Source organism: Sardina pilchardus, chromosome 7 (genome assembly GCF_963854185.1).
Source record: "Sardina pilchardus chromosome 7, fSarPil1.1, whole genome shotgun sequence".
NCBI lineage: Eukaryota > Metazoa > Chordata > Actinopteri > Clupeiformes > Clupeidae > Sardina > Sardina pilchardus.
In genome coordinates, this window is record NC_085000.1 from 21,486,850 (window position 1) to 21,508,280 (window position 21,431).

General features: G+C 46.1%; 2 protein-coding genes across 4 annotated transcripts in view; both read right to left on the reverse strand.

Moving 5' to 3' along the window:
* erbb3b (erb-b2 receptor tyrosine kinase 3b) overlaps nt 1–10,918 on the reverse strand; it is a 24,270-nt gene extending 13,352 nt beyond the window's left edge. Inside the window, exons 1-9 of the mRNA XM_062541246.1 lie at nt 10,440–10,918; nt 5,669–5,820; nt 5,152–5,338; nt 4,292–4,447; nt 4,067–4,147; nt 2,892–3,010; nt 2,475–2,616; nt 1,835–1,948; nt 186–303 (exon numbers count right to left, since the gene is read on the reverse strand). Coding sequence (XP_062397230.1) covers nt 186–303; nt 1,835–1,948; nt 2,475–2,616; nt 2,892–3,010; nt 4,067–4,147; nt 4,292–4,447; nt 5,152–5,338; nt 5,669–5,820; nt 10,440–10,533 — 1,163 coding nt within the window. The 5' untranslated portion in view covers nt 10,534–10,918. The remainder of the gene's footprint in view (nt 1–185; nt 304–1,834; nt 1,949–2,474; nt 2,617–2,891; nt 3,011–4,066; nt 4,148–4,291; nt 4,448–5,151; nt 5,339–5,668; nt 5,821–10,439) is intronic.
* A 1,523-nt stretch (nt 10,919–12,441) lies between these two features.
* The window catches only part of wnk3 (WNK lysine deficient protein kinase 3), a 37,546-nt gene continuing 28,556 nt past the window's right edge, over nt 12,442–21,431 (reverse strand). For 2 of the 3 annotated variants that reach the window (XM_062541247.1, XM_062541249.1), the window contains 6 exons: nt 20,759–21,014; nt 18,377–18,462; nt 17,366–17,694; nt 16,687–16,925; nt 16,332–16,561; nt 12,442–16,082 (listed from right to left, as the gene is read on the reverse strand). In XM_062541247.1, the coding sequence (XP_062397231.1) occupies nt 15,327–16,082; nt 16,332–16,561; nt 16,687–16,925; nt 17,366–17,694; nt 18,377–18,462; nt 20,759–21,014 (1,896 nt within the window). In that variant the 3' untranslated portion in view covers nt 12,442–15,326. The remainder of the gene's footprint in view (nt 16,083–16,331; nt 16,562–16,686; nt 16,926–17,365; nt 17,695–18,376; nt 18,463–20,758; nt 21,015–21,431) is intronic. The other variant, XM_062541248.1, reaches the window with a different exon arrangement.

The window sequence follows — 21,431 nt, forward strand, 5'->3', positions numbered from 1 at the left end:
TCTGAGAGTGTGTCTGAGTGTGTGTGTGTGTGTGTGTGTGTGTGTGTCTGAGAGTGTGTCTGAGTGTGTGTGTGTGTGTGTGTGTGTGTGTGTGTGTGTGTGTGTGTCTGAGTGTGTGTGTGTGTGTGTGTGTGTGTGTGTGTGTGTGTGTGTGTTCTGCTGTAAATGTCAGCTCCCAGTCTCACCCTTTGATGCCTATTCCCAGAAAGTGCAGGCTGCCTTGAATTTTTGTGCAATTAATAAAAGTGTCAATGTTACTGGAATCCACAGTCTGCCTATCCCTGGCTCCAGTACCGTTGCACACTGAAGGTGGGGAGAGAGAAGGGGAGGGGGGGGGGGGGTCGGTGAACAACTCTTTCAACAGAGTAGGGTGAACATGGGTAAAGTGGGACAATGGGTAAAGTGGGACAGCTAAGCTTTTTCATATATATCTCCAATGTAGTTATGACTTGTCTATTAAAACATATTGCCAAAAGATCTCTAGGATGTAAGGGGTTAAATAATATTGGCAGTGTGGGTGTGATGTCATATGCGGGGTTGTGACCAGACTACTTTCAAAGCCAGGAGCCCGAAAAACAATGATAAGTCAAATGACATAGGAATTTGAGGCAAATTGTGTTAAGTCCAGCAAATCTTAAATGTATATGTTAAGCCTACAAAGTTGTTTTCATATGTAATGTGACTACGTTAAGTATCAAAATAATGAAAAAAAAGTCATTTATTTGATTAAATGTTTTAATTAGGGGCAAATTTCCTGCCGTCCCACTTGACCAGTAGTGTATTGGTAAAGTGGGACACACCTATATTGTCTAAGTGGGACAGTGTAATATCCAATGGAAACCATTTTTTTCATGGGAATAAAAATGGAAAAATTAACATGTGTTTTATTTATTATGATTTATTATTAGTATTTAGTATCATTATTTAGTGTTATTCATTTTATAGATCATACAATCATGTATGTTAGTGAGCTAGCTAGTAATGAGAGCTAGCATGCTATTTGGTAATGAAAATATGTACATTCAAATGAAAACTAAATTAAAATGGTTTAAATCATAAAATAGGAGCAAAATATTAAGTTAAATAAAGGTTTACGATGCAAAATAGCACTTTTTTGGGCCCTGTCCCACTTTACCAGTGTACCCCCAAAAAATTTGGGGGTGTGTCAGTTGAGCTTTGAAGGAGTTTAATTCTGTCTGTGTCAATGATTACTTAATTATAATGATTTGATCATGTAAAGGACAACCTAAGCTTTCCAAAAATAACTTATATTGATATAAAATATATTAGAGTGTTTGCGATATAGGGCTGAGAAGTTGGATTTACCAAAAGTGTCCCAGTTTACCCATGTTCACCCTATGTTCTTCTAGGCTATTGCTTTCATCTGTCTGTGGTATATCATCTCTGTCCAGCAGGGTAGTCTAGTTAGCTGCAGTGGGTATACTGTGATGTAGTCTAATTAGTTCTAGTGGGCATACTGTGATCAACCCCAAATGTTACTGTAACACCTATCCTTGCCTATACTAAGATGGTGATGCTTTTTAAGTGGGTATACTGTGTTTTGTTTAAGGTATAGGTACATGTGTTTGAGATATGGCAACAAAACTTCAAGTTGTGTTACTTTAGTCTAAGCATGGGTCTATAGTGTTCAAGCAACGGGCAAATACTGTAATACCTATCCTTGCCTATTTTAAGAGCTTTATACTAAGATGGTGATGCTTTTTAAGTGGGTATACTGCGTAGTCCTGTGTAGTCCTGCTTATCACGTAGACCACTGTCTCTGTCTGCCTTTAGATATAATGTCCTGGGTTCGTTGGATGATTTGGATAGATACCTTTTGGGCACAGACCAGCGCATGATTCACACTCCTTCACACCGTCGGACGTCACCTCCTTCTTGTCAGGGGGGCAGCTACTCACACATGAGCTTCCATCCACCACAAAGTGCGCTGTGTGTTTTTGGGGGGGGGGGGGGGGGGGGTGGTCGGGGGGTTAATGAATTGGGATCCTCACAGTCAAGCAGCAGTGGTAACACACATACAGTATACAATGACTACTGTATAGACAGAGAAACACTTGCCATCCGGCCTGGTAGCAATACAGCAGTATTTTTTGTACAGTATATAGTTAAAAAACACTAAGGAATTATATAATATTGGGGATTTGCATTACTTAAAATATTGTCAATTTGATACAGTAAATCATTCAGAATCTGATTATTTGTGTGTATGTGTCTTTTTGGATGTGAGTGTGTGTGTGTGCGTGTGTGTGTGTGTGTGTGTGTGTGTTTGTGTGTGTGTGTGTGTGTGTGTGTGTGTGTGTGTGTGTGTGTGTGTGTGTGTGTGTGTGTGTGTGTGTGTGTGTGTGTGTGTGTGTGTGTGTGTGTGTGTGTGTGTGTGTGCGTACGTGCGTGCGTGCGTGCGTGCGTGTGTGTGTGTGTGTGTGTCAGTTTTAGAGACAGAGAGAGAGACTTACTTGGACACTGAGGTACACATATTGAGCCATACTGGTACTTGACATTGGGGTTCAACTCCAACTGGAAGGTCTGCTGGTTGTAGAGGAGTTTCTGGGGGCACTGTGGCACACAGGCCCCTGAATCATTGAAACGATGGCATGCCTACACACACACACACACACACACACACACACACACACACACACACACACACACACACACACACACACACACACACACACAGCAAAATGAAAATACTGGTGAGTGAAATGCACGGGCAACCTACCAGTATTGTTAAAAAAAAAAAAAAATCTCCCTACTCCTGACTAATGATGTTTGATTGTAATCACGACATTTGACGAATAGTGTGGCCGTCTTACACATGATATGACTAACTGGCATGGAGGGGTGGCTCCATGCCAGTGTGATATACTCACAAAGCAGTCAGTGTTGAGGGCACCGCTGCAGCCGCCAGCACACTCCGAGTCACAGCACTCCCGCGGACTGGGCCCGAAACAGTGACCGTTGCACTGCTGGGCGCACACCGTCTTGGTCACTGAGAAACAAGAGAGGGGCCACAAAGAGACACTCTATCAGGAGGAGCCACAGAGGGCTGATATGAGGCAGCAATGAGCCTGTGTTTACGCTCTATGCAGTAGAGTCCAGCTAAAAGCAAGAGACCACAACTGAGCTGAAATGCCAGAGCTAATATTAGCGCAGCAATGATATGAAGCCTTTGTTTTAGTATGGCTATCAATGGTTAAATTATACCAAAAAGATAATACTTTACTGTCATTTGTTAATTGTTAGAGCTAGTGACGGTATACTAAAATACATAAAAATCCTTTTAATTTATATATACAGTATATATATATATATATATATATATATATATATATATATATTTCAGATTACACATTCACATTTCACATGGACATTCAGATCAAAGAATTCAATCAGTTGTGATTGCACTCAAATCAAAAGTTCAGCAACATCAAAGCCGGGACTCTCTGGTGACGTGAATTTGAATAAACCAGTCACATGGAACCAGCATTCAATTCTGACAAGCCTATCAACAAATAAATGGCAACACCGCCCTGTTCATTTTCTGCATCTGACTTCGCTCCGGCCTCAGTGCACACGCACTCCTGTTACCGCTGGCAAAATACGCTTTCACACTCGCACACATAGAACTGTACCTTCAGCTGAGATTGGAGCAGCGATGAGTACACTCACACTTCTGTACCTTCAGCTGAGATTGGAGTGGTGATGAGTACACTCACACTTCTGTACCATCAGCTGAGATTGGAGCAGCGATGAGTATACTCACACTTCTGTACCATCAGCTGAGACTGGAGCAGCGATGAGTACACTCACACTTCTGTACCATCAGCTGAGACTGGAGCAGCGATGAGTATACTCACACTTCTGTACCATCAGCTGAGACTGGAGCAGCGATGAGTATACTCACACTTCTGTACCATCAGCTGAGACTGGAGCAGCGATGAGTATACTCACACTTCTGTACCATCAGCTGAGACTGGAGCAGCGATGAGTATACTCACACTTCTGCAACATCAGCTGAGACTGGAGCAGTGGTGGGCATACTCACATGTCTGGCACTGATCTTCCCTGGGGCCCCAGCAGGTCTTGTTCATGTTGTTTGGTTTTGGACACATGGCATGGCACTCTCCTGTCAATCACACCAAACACCACACAACAATGTATGACACCACACCTAAACACCTACGCTGAAGATGCACACTCCCCCATCTCACACACACACCCACAGACTCATAATCAGCATACATTTACACACGACCACGGAGACACTGACCCCACTCTCCATTTCTCTTTTCTTTTTCTTTTGTGTTGGGGTCCGTCACAATGTCCAGAGGTGCCTTGGGGTCCCTCACAATGTCCTTCCAGTTGATCCAGGGGGCGTAACTCAGATACCTGTTGTTTACGATCTGCACTCCCCCCTCCAGAATCTCTGTGTGCATATGATATGGAAGGAATTCAGTGCGTAGTACCTAAGGATCTATGTGGGTACATGTAGACACATATAAGTTAGCAAGGCAAAGCAGCATGGCTCCTTTTTCTCTGTCTGTCCAAATACGTCTATGACAGGCTTGTGGAAAAGGGGCAAAACGGGGAAAGAGAGACGGTGAGAAAGAAAGACCAAAAAAATGGGACGTGTGAACAGATATGACAAGCATGGCTGAACGAGCCAAAGAAAAAGATTAAGTAAGCCCGAGCAGACGACGAGCGAACGGTGGCATCTGCAAACACACTGAAACCAGCCACCCCGCTTGATTACCAGGAAACAATGCCACGGGCAGGTCTGAGCGTGCTCCGACTGACACCGGGCCAACGGGCTCTCGCTCGCACTCTCGCTCTCAGCTGTGGTTCCAGGAGAGGAGCTGCGCTCTCACGGTGACTTGATTTTCTCAACAGCCACCTCACCCACCCAGCCAGGCAATGCACACCGCAGGCGCTCACGCACTGGAGGTGAACACGCAAGATTCCACAGTCCTCCCACACAGACAGATACATCAATACACACCCAGACAAACATGCACATGCACACACACACACACACACACACACACACACACACACACACACACATTTCTTTCTGACAATTGACTTCCATGGTCCTCTCCCTCGGACCGCACTCCTGCTCCTATAACTCACCTGTGAGGTGGGTGAGGCCCAGTTCCTTCAGCCCGTGGCTTCTGTCTTTGTCGTAGTTGAGGAAGACAGACAGGGCGAACTGCTTCTCGTAGAGCGTGTTCCCCCTGATCACACGCAGCCGCTCGAGGGGCAGCCGCTCGAACTGATTGGTGGCGATGAGGATGTAGCCTGTCACTTCTCTGATGCTCTGCAAGGTAGAGGGGAGACACACACAGGGCTGTGCTACACCACTCACTCAGCAAAACAAACCACCAAGACGGGCTCAACAAATCAAGTCCAGTGATATTCTAATGTTAGTTCCTACTTTGCAAATGGCTGTCAATGAGCAATGAGCATTGTGTCAGTTCATCATGCAGGTTGATGAACGTGTCTGCCATGAATGTGGCTGAATGTGATAATTAATGTGAATCACAGATAAGCTATATACCATGGATGTCTTGCATCAATAAATAAGATGATGATGATTTCAGAAGGTGATTTGAGGCTTGAGGTTGATGTTAATGGATGGATCTCTTACCCCAAGGAAGGAAAAGTTAAGATGGTGTTCCATTTGGACGATCTCCAGGTTGCCCATGACAATCTCGCAGCCTGTGTAAATCTCCCGCAGATTTTTATAGTGTTGCTCAGGGTTGCCGGTGAAACTCAAGCCATTCTGGGTACCTGGACAAACTGTGACGAAAGACAACAATGATTAGAGGGGCAGCTCCTCCGAAAGAACTTCACAAGCCAAGTTCTCGGCTCTGTGGCATCAGAGGTGGCGCTGAGGCAAGAAAAGCATCAGCCTCCATTTCTAATTGCCCTGAAATGACATTCACACAGTTCAAAAACATTGGAATTGAATTATTTGATTGTTTCTATATTGGACAGCAACAGAACGAAGCATACCAAATCTCACTGAACTATTAAAGCTTTTAAGCGAATGTGAATAGCAGGGGTCATTTTCCTATCTGTGAAAATATTCCACAGATCTGTCCTTCCTCTGGACACTGGAGCGTACAACAAACAGGCCCTCTGAGCGGAGAGAGAGAGAGAGAGACTCGGCGCTGATAGATCACTCCCATGAAGGCAGCGACGCAGACTCTTTGATGTGTGAAGTGGCCACTCGAGCACAATGGCGCACACTCACAGCCTGGCCAGACGCACACAGGGTCACTGCTGGGCTGTGGCGGAGCGAGGGCAAAGGTCACCAGGTCAGCTTGTAACGGGGGGTAGAAGCGATGTCCGCTAAGGGCCATGAGACGATAAAGAGGGAGGTGGGGTCACTATAGCCTGAGGTGAGAGAACAAATTTGCGTTCCAACCATGTTTCCGACTGAACTGCCCGCTGATGCTAGTGCAAACAAGTGAGAAGTACGACAGTGAGTCTTTTAAAAAGGGTTATTGGGGCGCTATATACTGTAGAACCATTCTGGCTTTAAAGAACCTTTAGGGGTTTCTTGGATGAACTCTTCAGAATGGTTTAAAGAACCATTTAGGGGTGCCATATATGAAGCACGCAATAGAACCATTTTTACTGCATATAGCACCTTTTTTTTTAAGAGTGTGTGAGTGCCGTGGACACTAATGGCACCGGGCAGGGAAGACACGTCCACTGCAGTCTCAGACAATGGCTCCATTTACAAGCGAGAGCTGCCCAGGCTGATGTTGTGACCGCTGGTGTTAGGGGGAACGAGGGCCGCAGATGCTCAAGATGCGGAGTGCGGACACATGACCGGGCAGAGCCCCGCCACTGGACCGTGTCTCACGCCAAAGCACAGTGGCTTGTCATGCGGATGGCGTCTTTTAAAGACACGCCTCGAAAAGCTCAGCGCAAACACACACAGGTGTGTACGAAAGGATTTATGCACACACACATTAAGCCTAGACAAATATTAACAAAGACATCGCTAACAGTTTTAATGTGGAATGAGGAAATATGAGGTTATGGATTGGGAATTTAAACGAGGCTGTTCCTTGGAGGGGAATATAACTGGGAAGGGTTAGATCATAGACAACATAGATCTCTCAGCATGGATGCCACTGGATGGTCTGGTCCAGGACTGGCCTGAGGCTAGAAATGGAATTGGGGGATCAACAGCCTGCTAAGACAAAGCAGGGCATTGTCACAGAGCTATAAATGTCCACACTGTTAATATGTAGCAGGGAAAGGCAGTGATTCTCTCTCTCTCTCTCTCTCTCTCTCGCTCACACACACACACACTGTGTGCATGTGTGTGTGTGTGTGTGTGTGTGTGTGTGTGTGTGTGTGTGTGTGTTGTGTGCAACTCTGGGTTCTGCTGGCCAGGCTGAGATCATGGCAATCAACAATAGGCCAAGTGTGAGCCCACCAGTCTATCAACGGGGAGGAGGGCCATGGTGGCGGGGGGAGGGCAAAGGGGCACAGAGGCTGACAGGAAGAAAACAAGCACCCCAACTATAAGCATCTATCTATGGCTGAGGGTGACTTCCACTGGCTCACACATTGTCATTGTCTCTCTCTCGCTCTCCCCCTCACACACACACACACACACACACACACACACACACACACACACACACACACACACACACACACACACACACACACACACACACACACACACACACACACACACACACACACACACACACACACACACACACACACACAGAAATGTACTCCTAGGATCCCAGTCCTTTATACTTAAACTCATATCACCATATAATGCATGTTCACCATTTATGTTATTGTCCGTTTTATAACCAGGCACTTCACAAGTTTTACACTTCAACACAGCCATGCCACAAGTGCTCATATCCTCCATCACACACACACACACACACACACACACACACACACACACACACACACACACACACACACACACACACACACACACACACACACACACACACACAGAAATGTACTCCTAGGATCCCAGTCCTTTCAGTACTTAAACTCATATCACCATATAATGCATGTTCACCATGTATGTTATTGTCCGTTTTATAACCAGGCACTTCACAAGTTTTACACTTCAACACAGTCATCCCACAAGTGCTCATATCCTCCATCCAATAACGTCATGCAGTTGTGTGAGAGTGTAATCAATGTACTTAAAAGCTCAACACCATCAAACACACATCAACCTGCTGACAATGTTGACATGAAAGTTGAGATGGCTGTCTACGATGGGGGAATAAAGAACCTGAGCACGCACAGCTACACACGTAATCACAACAGGTCCTGTATAGATCCCTGTCCATTCAGACTCATCTATACATGTAATCTTGAGCAAATATTAACACAAGATGGGAGTGGAGCTTTTCAATGGAACCAACTCAAGCTCATGCACACACCCTCTCATATTCCCTCTATGCCTCACACACACACACACACACACACACACACGCACAAACACACACACACACACACACACACACACACACACACACACACACACACACACACACACACACACACACACACACACACACACACACACACACACACACACACACACACACACACAAAGCACTATTACACCTCCAGTAAACCAGATAACTTCAACGTTCCGGCTCAAAGGCCACTCCAACTAGCCAGCGCGGCCGTATGTTTATAAGGGTGTGTGTGGACTTGAGAGCAGGAACAAGAGATGATGAAAGAAACAGTACAGTAGAGTAATACGCAAACAAGGAAGTAAGGGCCAAACTTAAGAGACAGGAGAGTGTTAGATAAGAGGGGCAACCTTGAGGAGCAAAATGGACAGATCCATCTATCTAACGCTCCCTCCATGCTTCTGTACTTCTCCACACTCCTCCATGGTGGATGTCCTCCTCCCATCCATACTAATAATGGCCAGCCAGGCCCTGCTGTCGTAAAAGTGTGTCACATACAACACCAGCCTTCTTCTCCACCACTGCCATCCAGCTGAGGCCCTCTGAAGCACTCTGTGACCCATTGAATAAGAAGCTGTAAAAATCGAGTTCTTGACAGCTCGTCATGCCTGTGTGAATCTCTATTAGTGCATACTGAATAGGGTCCTTTTTCCTGAACATGCTCCTCATCAGGTTTTAGGACTACTCTTTGAGCGCCCAACCATTTGCCTATATATGACGGAGATAAACACAACACGTTTTCGTCATGTTTTAACTATACTTGATCAACAACATAATGGTTTAACTACGTTTACAGCAGCCGTTTACAGCACTACATCAGTGGAAGCCACTGGCGTTCTGCCCCCCCCCCCGGAAGTATCTTGGTGCCCAATCTACCCGTTGTTTACAAACATCCTGAAATCACGTATATGACGGAGATGAAGAGGACGATGATGACGATGATTAGGAAGAAGAACAAGATAAGGATGGCAGCACATGCAGGGATGGAAAAGACCACAAAAACTTCCACCACTTCAGCCCCCTGGCCCTCAGCAGAGAGTGCTGTGAGTGGAGCGCACACAAGTTGACTCCTGGGTCATAAACACGGGTGACTCAGCTGGCGTCATCGCTCATTTACTGCCAGGTAATTGTCCCACACCTATCAGCGTTCCGCCTCCCCGCTCCCCGACCCACAGACACGGCTCATCACCTCTGTCTCATGAATAGGTTAGATATTAATAGTGTTATGGGCCCTGATTACGCCGCTACACTGCCTGGAGCACGTCCAAAGCGCCTTGAAGTTCATTAACAGGGTGAGGGCAGTGTGGACTTAACTGAAATCAGAGCGGGCAGTAGGAAACAGTGGAGCAAATACAAAGTTATAAAACATATTCACAGCAAATACAAACAGGCTAGTTATAAAACATATTCACTGGTTCCCATGGTGTTCTCATTTACATCAAAGGTAGTTTGTACCCTTTTTCATACTGTACACATTGTAGCAGAATACTTGTTGGGACAACCATACAATAAAGCACCACATGCTACAAAAAATGCAAAAATAACAGCTTGAAAGGAATAGCCTAAAAAGAGTGTTTACATGCTGAAAAGCAGGAATAGGTCACTCTCATGCAGGGGTAGGTCAATCTCATTTGCACACTATAACATAGAAAGACTAAATAGCAAACGCAAGCACACACACACACACACACACACACACACACACACACACACACACACACACACAATCACACACACACACACACACACACACACACACACACACACACACACACACACACACACACACACACACACACACACACACACACACACACACACACACACACACACACACACACAATACCCACTCCATACAGGGTACGAGCAGATAAATACATGGACATTTCCAAGAAAATGAAGTCATCAAATTAATGCAAGACAGCGACTTACATGTACTACTACCTTCCTGACTGGTCTGACAGGTGGCGACGTGTAGACCGCACAGGAATACAGCGCACAGCGCAAGCACCTGTCGGTGTTCCATAGTCTGGACCAAAGATTTGAAGTGCGATCATAGGACCATACCCGAAATAGACGTTCCGAGTCTCGTCACTCTAATTTCTCCTTTAACTTCACTTTCAAAATATTCCCAGGGAAAAAAACTTGATTCGTATAGTCCTAAAACTGTTGTGAGCTGGCGGCGTTCCTTTCTTGCTGTAATAAATCGATACTCCACATACATTCCATGAGCATGAAGTGGACGTCCTACTACAGTAAGTAACGTCACTAAAACACCACAGGTGTAAGTTGCAAACGAAGATAGCGACCTTTTAAAGCAATAAACATGTGTCCTTGAAGGTCTCGATACAAAACAAAAATGGTTTAGGAAGTTTCAGGCTTCCCTCGGAATGGGTCAACTATTCGCCTGGATTTTGAGTAAGGGAGCGCACTGCATGAGACTGAGTGACGCTCCCCATGCACTTTCGACACCACTCCTTTTCCTGCGCTCATCCAGGAGTTGCTAGCTGATTGGACCATTAAGTCCTGTTTTGCCACTATATGGTCCTGAGGAGCGCAAACAATTTCGAGCGCAATTCTTTAACTATATTCTGAGGTTATCCATATAGCCTAACCTAAACTACATCAGTGATCAAATATAGACGTTAACGAAATATTTCCATTGCCTTCCGAATCCATGTAATAGGATAGTCCAAATAAATGTTTTCTGAACTTGAAAGTGTCCCTTTTCTACAATTAGTCCTATTGCAATAATATAGGAAATATAGGCTAGGGATATCTGACAGCAGGCAGAGTAGGACAAACATTGTGGAAGAATGAGACATTGTTTTGTTTTCTACATAATTAATGTAGACGCACAGAGAATATACGTTTACATAGTAACTCGAGGAACATTAGACCTATCTAATTTAAATAGGCTAATAATAGGAGAATAATAATCGTGATACAACGCAGCCTGCATTTGAAGAGTTTTGCAGCTAGTTTGCATACACTGATTTTTTACTGACTCGCAGTTGAGGAGCATGGTTCTCTCGGTCTTCGTGAAGAGCATCATTGTACTCAAGTCATGTCAACTGGTTAATCTCCTCCATTGATGCATATAGACCAGGGCCGTCACAATGAGCACATTGTCAGTGGGGGTAAGTGACTTTTGATCCCGGGCAGAACATGCCTGAGATCCAACAGAATGGCCACTGTACGCGTGGAGCACACTGCATTTCCTGGCACGATGAGCAGCAATTGCGCCACATCCATTGCAATTAAGCAAACATCCGTAATTCAGAAAATTCTACTCAACAGGCAATAGCCTATCCACAGTGCGCATGTAGCCTATCGGCTTCTGCAGGCCAAATAGGCCTTAATTATAATGGCCTAATAACATAATGTAGGCCGATAGTAGTCTGGCTATCATACTTATCGCCGGCAGATCAAGAAGGGTTCACCGATAGCCTTATATCACCAAATCCGTTCTTCTGTCATTTTCAGTGCAGAAATTCTGAGGGGGGTGCAGCTGCAGTTAAATGACAATAGGCCCTATATGCGAACATTGCATTATATTTCAGAGAGAAGAAACACGGCAGAGTTATGTGTACATCATTTTAAACTTTTTTCATAAAATGGAAAGCATAGGAATGAGGAAACTGCGAGGATAATCCCAGTGTTGTTACACCTAATGACTTTGTTTATCTTTCACACTCGCATGAACAGTCTCCAAGCCCTCTGCTGCCCGTTGATAATATTGCAGCTAGAAATCAAGTTCTTGTGACCTATTCGGGTAGGCCTCGGTCTACATGCCATTTCCTACATTTTTAGTATGGATAATCTTCAAAGGTTGAGGGGCCACTGTCTCTTTGGTAAGATAAAATCGTTCGGCCTATAATAAATGACTTTTTCCAGAATTATGATAAATCAAGCAAGCACAATCAAATATTTTACACCATCTTTTATTTTGATTAGTTACAAAACATAAATAAAATCAACAATTGAATTAGTTACAATTGTACAGTGGCTAAATCACCAGCAATAACATTTTTAGTCATCTAGATGTATTTTGTTCAAATAACCTTGAATCATTGGAGCTCACACAAGTACCGCTGGGGTCCCCTTGGCACAGCAATCAGAAGATTTAAATGCTAAACATGTGAGAGAATTGCTAATGTCCTTCCATGATTTCTCAAATTGAATGAAAAAATTGTTCCCTCTCACAGTTAAAACTGGGAATTTTCACGCTGAAATGGCTCAAAGTTGAAAGCACTTTTGCAATGTATCCAGGGGGAGCCCCATCACCATGGTTGAGAGCCAATGTCTTCAAAGTGCCAGATAACCTCAGCTTTTTGCAACACTGATCATCAGTACACAATTTTACATTTTTTACAACCCCATTTCAAAATACAAAAATAATGCTTCTCTTTTTAGATTACATTTTGGTAACACTTCAGGATAGGGTGAGTTCCGACTTCCTCTGTCGTAAAATAGCAAAGCATTGACGTGGTCAACAGGTTAGTGTTTGACTCGACAGCACAGTAGCTTACCACCACTCACAATGTGCCATAGTTTACTGTAGAAATGTAGGTTGTTTTGTTGAAGAAAAAAAAAATCCAACACTGATATACTGAAAAAAGTTAAAAGCCTCGGTACTCATAAGGTTTTTCTTTATCATTTTTTCTGAATAAACATCCACAGGCTCAAGCATTACCACAGACTGGATGGCTCCACAATAACGAATCAAATGGACTTATCTCTCTCTCTCTCTTGCTCTCTCTCTTTCAAACACATAAAATCTTTCACCTCTCTGAGCACTTTCTTAGCACATGACACAAAACTTACTTGAAGTCTGTTCGACAGGCAACCTCTCTTCTTCAGACTCAATCATTCTCTCTGAACAGCTTCACAAGATCCAAATGCACACATATAGAAGGGCCTCCGCTAGATTGCAAATCTGACATTTTTTTTTTTTTTCCATCAGTCCAATTCAATTATTTCAACATTCACAAGCACACTTGGAGTAGGTAAGCTTCATCTCTGTTTGACAGGCAATGCTTCCTTTGACCACAGCACCGGCCATGTCTGTGTACAGGTCATTGTGTGTGTGTGTGGCCCGCCTTGAGCTGTTGTCCTGCTGTGCACTTTGTCTGGGCTCTCTTTTTGCGAAAGATTGACAGAAGCAGACGGGGTGTAAACAAGGATGTGACACAGTGTCTGGTGCTGCTGTGCGTTTACTGGGAGGCTGGTTGCTGTGGTGGTTACCATGGCGATAGAAGTGATGCAGTACAACAGTACATACATACAGTAACTTTATCACACAAGAGAAAAAAATACATCTTCAATGTAGTAACTCTAAAAGGCAATATAGGGATAGCCCATGTCAATGGTTTCCCCCTTTTTTTTTTTTTTAATCCACTTGGCAGTTTTATTAATCTCTCCTTCACCCATGTCACGACATGAAATGAAATGTTTAATTTGTGGAAGAAAATACCTTTTGCCTAATGAATATGCAGACTGATTTATCGGACTGACTCATCCTCACAACGGAGTCAGCTTTTGTATGGATGTGCAATTCTGATTTCACATAAGTTTACTTATGTCATATTGGGAAAGTGCTCAAATAGAACTCTCATTTTGAATTCCAAAACAACAATGGAATCTATGTTAATCTGTAAACTTTGTCTGTTGAAAATAATGATCTGAAATCAGAGAAAGGAAGTATCATCTGCAATCACATTAATTTAAGTCAGTTGAAGAAAGAGGATATTCACGCTGAGCCTATTACAATGTACTGGATTGACTTAAAACTTAAGATTGTTGACAGCTGTTTTTTGTTATTTTATCAAAAAAAATGTAAATCCATCCTAACCTAATCTAAAAGGTTACCTCTATTTATCAATGCAAAATATAATACGAGTCACATGCCTTGTCCGTGCACAGCACTGTACAACAGTGTTTGGGGTTGCGCTAGTTACAGTAGCTAGTGATGGTTGCCAGGTAATATTACCATGCTGGCGCAGTGACATGCTGCTGTTGCGACTGTTGTAATATCTCACAGTCTGAAGAGACCGTTTGTGCTATTGACGCTGATGATGCCGGCTTTGCTAGTTAACATCTGGTTGTTGTATCCGTGCTTAGGCTGTACCGAAAATATTTTCCTCTGACACACAGACACACATCACAACAACACAGAAAAAATGGGTTCAGAGAACAGGTACTAATTGCACTTTTTTTCCTCAGAATTCAAATAGTCCTTAGAAGCGTTGATAAATTAAAAACAACAACAAAAAAGCGAATATTAATTTATGTCAAACATCTCATCTCCTTCACGTCTTGAGAGAGCTTAGGTCCAACTAGGTTGGCTGTAAAACTTGACAGTGCCAAAATCACAGAAAAAGGATATGTATTAGGGAGAAAAAAGGTGAACACACACACACACACACACACACACACACACACACAGACACACAGACACACACACACACACACACACACACACTACATAATTTATACACCCCAACACCCGTGCACAGCAACACTCATAACTGTCCCTTGCATTTCCACCAATCTGTACATTCTGTACACTAGATTAAGCACCTTCAGCTTCTCACATTCTTTTGACTCTTCACTGAAGTTATCCACAGGGATCTTTTTTGTTTTCTCAGTATTCTTCATGAAAAATAAGACCTTGACACAAAATAATTTTTGTTGACCTCTCCACCTCCACCCTAATGTGGCCATTAACATCAACCTCTCTCCATCTCAACCACATGCTTGTTTCCCACTCGGATTTCGGATTTTCCCCTCCGTCACCTTGTCATGTCTGTCACGTGTTCACTGTTGTCCCAGTGGGAGGGTGGAGTTGGGGGGCGTAGGGTGTAATTTGGCACTGGAAGGCAAAGCGGAGGAGGAGCACGAGGAGGAGGAGCAGGGGGAGGGCGAGGAGGAGACGCAGGAGCAGAAGGCTGCCGCCGGGGCCAAGCCGCTGACCACGGGCACCCCGGCAGCGGTGGTGACCGCGGCGCTGACCACGGTGGCGATGGCGGCCGAGGGGGCGCCTGTGCCAGGCATCAGCGGCGCGGCCACGGAGGTCTGGGTGGAGGGGGCGACGGAGGAGGAGGAGGAGGAGCAGCAGGGGCCCGGCGGCGGCTGCCTGCTGGCGGGCACACCGGTCGGTAAGGCAGGCATCTGGGGTGGCATCTGTGCGGGGGGCATCTGCAGGGGCGGGATGGGGAGCGACGCGGGCGCAGGTTGCCCCAGGGGCACGGGGCCGGGGCGCAGCGGCAGGTGCGGCAGGTGGAGCGGCGCGGGCGCGGGTGCCGCGGGCGGCTGGAAGGGCAGCGGCTGGAGCGGCGGCAGGTGGAGGCCGGGCGGCGGGTGCTGTAAGGGGGGCACCACCACGGGCACGTGCCCTGCCGCCACCACCGGCGGCACCTGGGCAGGAGCCTGCGGCTGCGGAGGGGGCGGGAGGTGGCCCGCGCTGCTGGGGTACTGGGAGGGGGCCATGGTGGGGAGGCCTGCGCTGGATGCAACTGGCTGCGGGCTCAGGGGGGCCACGGAGAACCAGCCTGGTGGGGCAGTCTGCTGAATCTACATCAAAAGGAACGCTGGTTCGTTAACTGTCGGCTTAACAGGCATCAACTGTCTCACTTTTTCCATCACTGTCCTGTTTAATTCTCTACTATACTCATTTTTGCATATTGAACTTATAGCTTCATGGCATTAGGTTTTGATTTAGACAGTCACGGCATCTTTTAGATGCACCTGGAGAACAGGTGTACAGGCCTGACTTGAATGGTCACTGTCAAACAGAATTTCTGGGTGAAAGCTTTGCTATACCTCAGTAGGTTGATTCCAGCCACCTAATTCTTGCTCCTGCTGGATCTGTTTGATCTGATTGAGCGAGGGTTTGGGTTGGGCGGCGCCCACCGTCTCTTTCGTCCAATCGTCTACCAGCTTGTGCAACTCATCTGTAAATGTGCTCTTCTTATTGGCCGGGCTCTGGGCCGGGGGGGCAAGGTGGTGGCCCTGCTCCCCGGCCGAGAAACTACTGGACTGTTGGATGTTGCCTGAAGGGGGAGCGAGACCGATACAGAAAGAGAGTGAGATTTGAGTGAAATGAGGAAGAGAATGGAACAGGACTAAAACGTCAAAAGGCAGTTTTAAGTGAGGACGTCTGCGTCGGCGGCAGTACCAGCGTGTGTTGTGACTCCGTTGTTGTCCAGGTGCGAGTGGGGCCGGGTCCGCAGCTTGGTCTTGGCCGGCCGGGGCCGACGCGGCGAGATGGCGGGAGGCAGCGAGGAGGGCAGCGGTGGCGTGCGCGCCAGCGGCAGTGGCGGCTGGTGGTTGTCTTTGAGCGAGCGCAGCTCCCTGTAGAGCTCCTGCAGCTCGCGGTTCTGCTGCGCCTGCAGGGACACCACCTCTTTGATGTGCCTGGGAGAGGGGGGGGGCCGAGGAGGGGACATGTGAGGGAGACCGTGGGGGGTGGTGGGGTGGGGCGGGGGGGTGGAAGACAGAACATCAAAAGAAAACAACGGGGGGGGGGTAGAGAAGGGAGAGAAACAGCAGGAACGAATGAGAGAGAGAAGAGAGAGAGAGAGAGAGAGAGAGAGAGAGATGATGAATAATGAGGGGTGCAGAGAGGACGATGAGAGTGAGAGGATGAGAGGGTGGAGATGGAGAGGAAGAGAGAAGCAAATGAAGAGAGAGAGAGAGAGAGAGAGAGAGAAACATACTCTGAGATCAGGACTGGCTTTAGTTTGGACAGTAGTACCTTGCCACTCATCGATCAGGTATTGAAATACATTTCCACCAAGCATAACCCATATCCCAACCCATGGTTGTTCTCCCCACCCTCTCTCTCCCTCTCTCACTTTTCTCGGAGTTTGTGTAGCTCTCTCCGCAGCTCCTCGTCCTCCAGCTCGCTCTCCTCGTCGCTGCTGACCAGTGGCGAGTGGGCGTGCGCTCGGGCCTGGTGGTGAGGGGGCACGGGCGTCCTCTTGCCCTCCTCCCTCTCGCCCTTTGCCCTCCTCCTCTCGCCCAGCTCCAGGTCCGGAGAGACCGGCGAGCTGTCCGTCTGGCACTCGGCCTTGGCCTCGGCCTGGGTGACGGAGAAGCGCCCCACTTTCCTGTGCCTGCTGCCCTGGCTGCCAGGGGTCGTGCTGGGGGGGGAAGGTTCAGAGGCCTGGGCTACTGGAGTGACCTGAGGGGCCATAGACATTTGTTTAAGACACAGTGCAAGCTTGAGGAGCATCTCCACTCTGCCCATCAGCTGTACAGTTCACAACCTCTACATTGAACCGACAACAACAACAACAACTATGCTACAATGACACAATGTACCTCGACTAATGAGCCATGATATTATTATACTGCAATGACAGAACCATAGGAATGTTACTGTAACTACTGCAATGAGATTTATAACAGACATGGTTTCCTTGTTTCTTTTTTGCGATTAGATTCAACATTACATAGTAATGGTATAATGACTATACGTCACATGGTATCTAATGCCTTGAAACAATAGCGGAATACTGTAAAGCTGTACAGATTACACAATCCTTCTATGTAGTGATTCATTGGAAATGCCTGTTTATTTTGTGCGAGAGATAATTCAATGTAGGCACAAATTCACTGACTGCTAAAGCCATTGTATTTTATTGTATGCTGTTGCTATTGCCATTGAGACAGCCGTTGTAATCACTGGATTATCCTCAATAGGCACCTTTCTCACTACGTATCCTGCCGCAGCAAATTATTCTGTTTGTTTGAGTCATGGTTAAGACTTGGGAATTAAGTAGTCATACAGTACATAGTGTCATAGTGTTTGCATTAGAGTGCTTCATTGTGTTTTAATGGGTCGGCTGGGCACATTTAAGTACCTGGAAACGCCCTCTCCACGACTGCTGCGGGAGCTTGCCAGCGCTCTCCCTCTCCTCCTTCCCAGCCTGACCGCTGGAGTGCCCATCTGTTGGGCAGATGAAGAAAGGAAAGGAAGGGAAAAGGAGGGGGGGGGAGAACGAGACAGGGAGACAAAGGGCCCGAAGGACAGAGAAGAGAGTGGACGACACACAGAGAGGACAGAGATGGACGGACGGACGGACAGACACAGAACAGAGAGGACAAGTCATCAGCCGAGGGACCCGTGAGACACAGCGTGTACAGTAAATTACACAACAACGTGAAACAGGAGTGGACAGAACAAACACCCACCAATGGGACAAGACATAGGAGCGGACAGGGAGGGTGGGTGTGTGCGAGGACACAGACAAAACACAGACAGAGCACAGACACATTACAGACACAACACAAGGCAACTTGTTAATACAACTCCTAAATCACATCACACATCAGCATAAACTCTACAGCTCTGCGTCTACAAGCTTGCATGCATGGCTATGAGAAGAAGTGAGGCAGCTCGTCTGAAAGTGCAAGGTGAATATGGTGCATTTTTTTAAGATACCCCTCCCCACCTCCCACAATGATCTACTACAGTATGTATACTGTACTTCTGAGGCCCCCGGAAAATGTCTGAATTAAAAAAAAATGTCTGATTCAAAAAAGTCGAACATGCTGACAGGTGAAAAGTGCCGGTGTTTGGGGAATGGGGGTGTGTGTGGAGGGGCAGTGGAGGGCTTATGTCAAATATACAAGTGAAGTAAGAACAGTGACAGGAAATGCAGTTTATGCGATGTGAATAATATCCAAATGCCCCAACCCAACCACACACTCACACGCGCGCACACACATTCATTCATACACACACGCACACACACACACACACTCATCACTCGGCAGCATCCCATGCACCTCTGCACTCTGACTGTGACACAGGTCATGGTGTGGGATGTCTGACATTATTCTAGATCTACTATACAGACACGTGTGTATGTGGATGCACCGTATCATTTGAGTGGCTGATTGTGTACCTGACTTTTAACCAAATGATACACCATCACATATACACACATATACTTCTTCAACATACATATGCTGACACATATGCTCATGTAAATGATATGCTTCTTATATAAAAAGTTATCTAGCATAGAGGCCTATTAATTATGTGTACACATGCGGTAAATACAATAAAACAAAATCTTACAAAAGCCTACCCACATAGGAAAGAACAGGATATCTTCTATACTGACCAGGGTGGACATTGTAATGCAAATCATGATTATCATATCGGATCATCAGCATCTTGTCTAATTCGCATTCATCATCCACTGAAAAAAGATTCATTCTCTCACATGCATTAATGTGGGAATAATGACAAAGAGCATGTGCAATATCATTGTCTTTCGTAGTTCATAGACGAAATTCTATATTCCAAATTCACGGAATCTTTTTCCCGTCGTATACAGTCATTCTCACAAGCTTTTACAATAGACTGTGTATCAAGATGCTTCAGATGCTATGTATATATAAATATATAAATATATACATGTATATATATAAGACGGTAACAGCAACACACCAGTCATTACCAGTTCAGCTAGAACACCCAGATGCTGCCTTGCTACATCACATGTGCTAGTCACTCAGAGCTACTGAGTGCTAACTGCACATGTAACATAGCTTGGACCTGGTCATTGACCTCTGACCCAGGTGCGAGTTCTGGACACTGGGCCAGTGAGGCGGCGCTACTCTGCGCAGGCAGGTCAGAGGGGTCAGGTCAGGGTGAGGGGTTGACTGGGCGGGGCAATACTGCGCCATGTGACTGAGGGGAAGGCTGAGATTGGCTGGCATTACAACCCAGTGCCCGTGTGCGCGTCAGATGATGTGCAGCACCAGGAAGCGCCAGATTTCGAGACTCCAATCTCTTTCTCTTCCTACTTTCTCTCCCTCTATTCTCCTCCTCTCTACTCCTCTGTTCTTTTCCCTGGGTGGGTAACCCATGCAAAAAGAAATATGTAAGAGAAATGAAAAGGACAAAACAAAGAGGCTACAAAGTAAATTTGGCACAAAATATCTGCAAAACAAACAATTCTGTGACAGTAATGTATTGTGTACTAGTGATATCAGTATGAACAAACTAGAATAGCCACAAGCACATTGCCATTAATATCACTAATTGGATTAATAATTAATTATTAATACTAACAGTGATAAAAGTTAGATGATGCCTATCTAGCAAAGTGTTGGGTCAGCTCAAATAGTCCAACTAGATTACTTCCATCTACACAATCACTTCTCCCACAGATCATTCTCTCTCTCTTTCTCACGCTCGCTCTCGCTCTCGCTCTCTCCTCAGACGCTACCTTGCTGGACTCTGGGCTTCTTGAACAAGCTGGCGGAGTGGCGCAGTTTGCACGCCCAGCTTTTGAATTTGCGAGTCCAGGATTTCTTGCTAACGGGATTTCTGATACTAGGACATGTCAGGTTTAGGCCAAAATATCCACCTCCTGCATTCTGCTGCGGCGGGGCTCCGGAGCCGATGGGGATCTGCTGCGTGCTTGGGGCCGGAGGCCACGCGGAGTCTCCTGAAGCGCTCCTGTCAGAGAGGGAGGGGGCAGCCTGGGAAGGGGCAGGGGGGAGAGAGAAGAGATGTGAGCATCCCGGGACTGGGGGTGGCACCGGGGCGGACACCCATGCTGCAGTGCACACATGCTAATGTGAAGACTAGCACCTAAAGGGGGTGGTCATCCCTATGTTCCCCCGGGTCCTATGTTCCCCAGTTTGCCCCAAAAGGGTCCTATGTTCCCTGGTCACAATACTGTACATACTGGGGAACATAGGACCCTTTTTGGGAAAATTGGGGAACACAGGACCCTTTTTAAAATGTCCAAAAAAAAGGGTCCTATGTTCCCCGGTCCCATACAAAGTGGGGAACATAGGACCCGGGGAACATAGGTACGCTCCCCACCTAAAGAGGCTATGACTATCACTATGTCATACATACAGAATAACATTAAGAAAATTACTACACCAAAA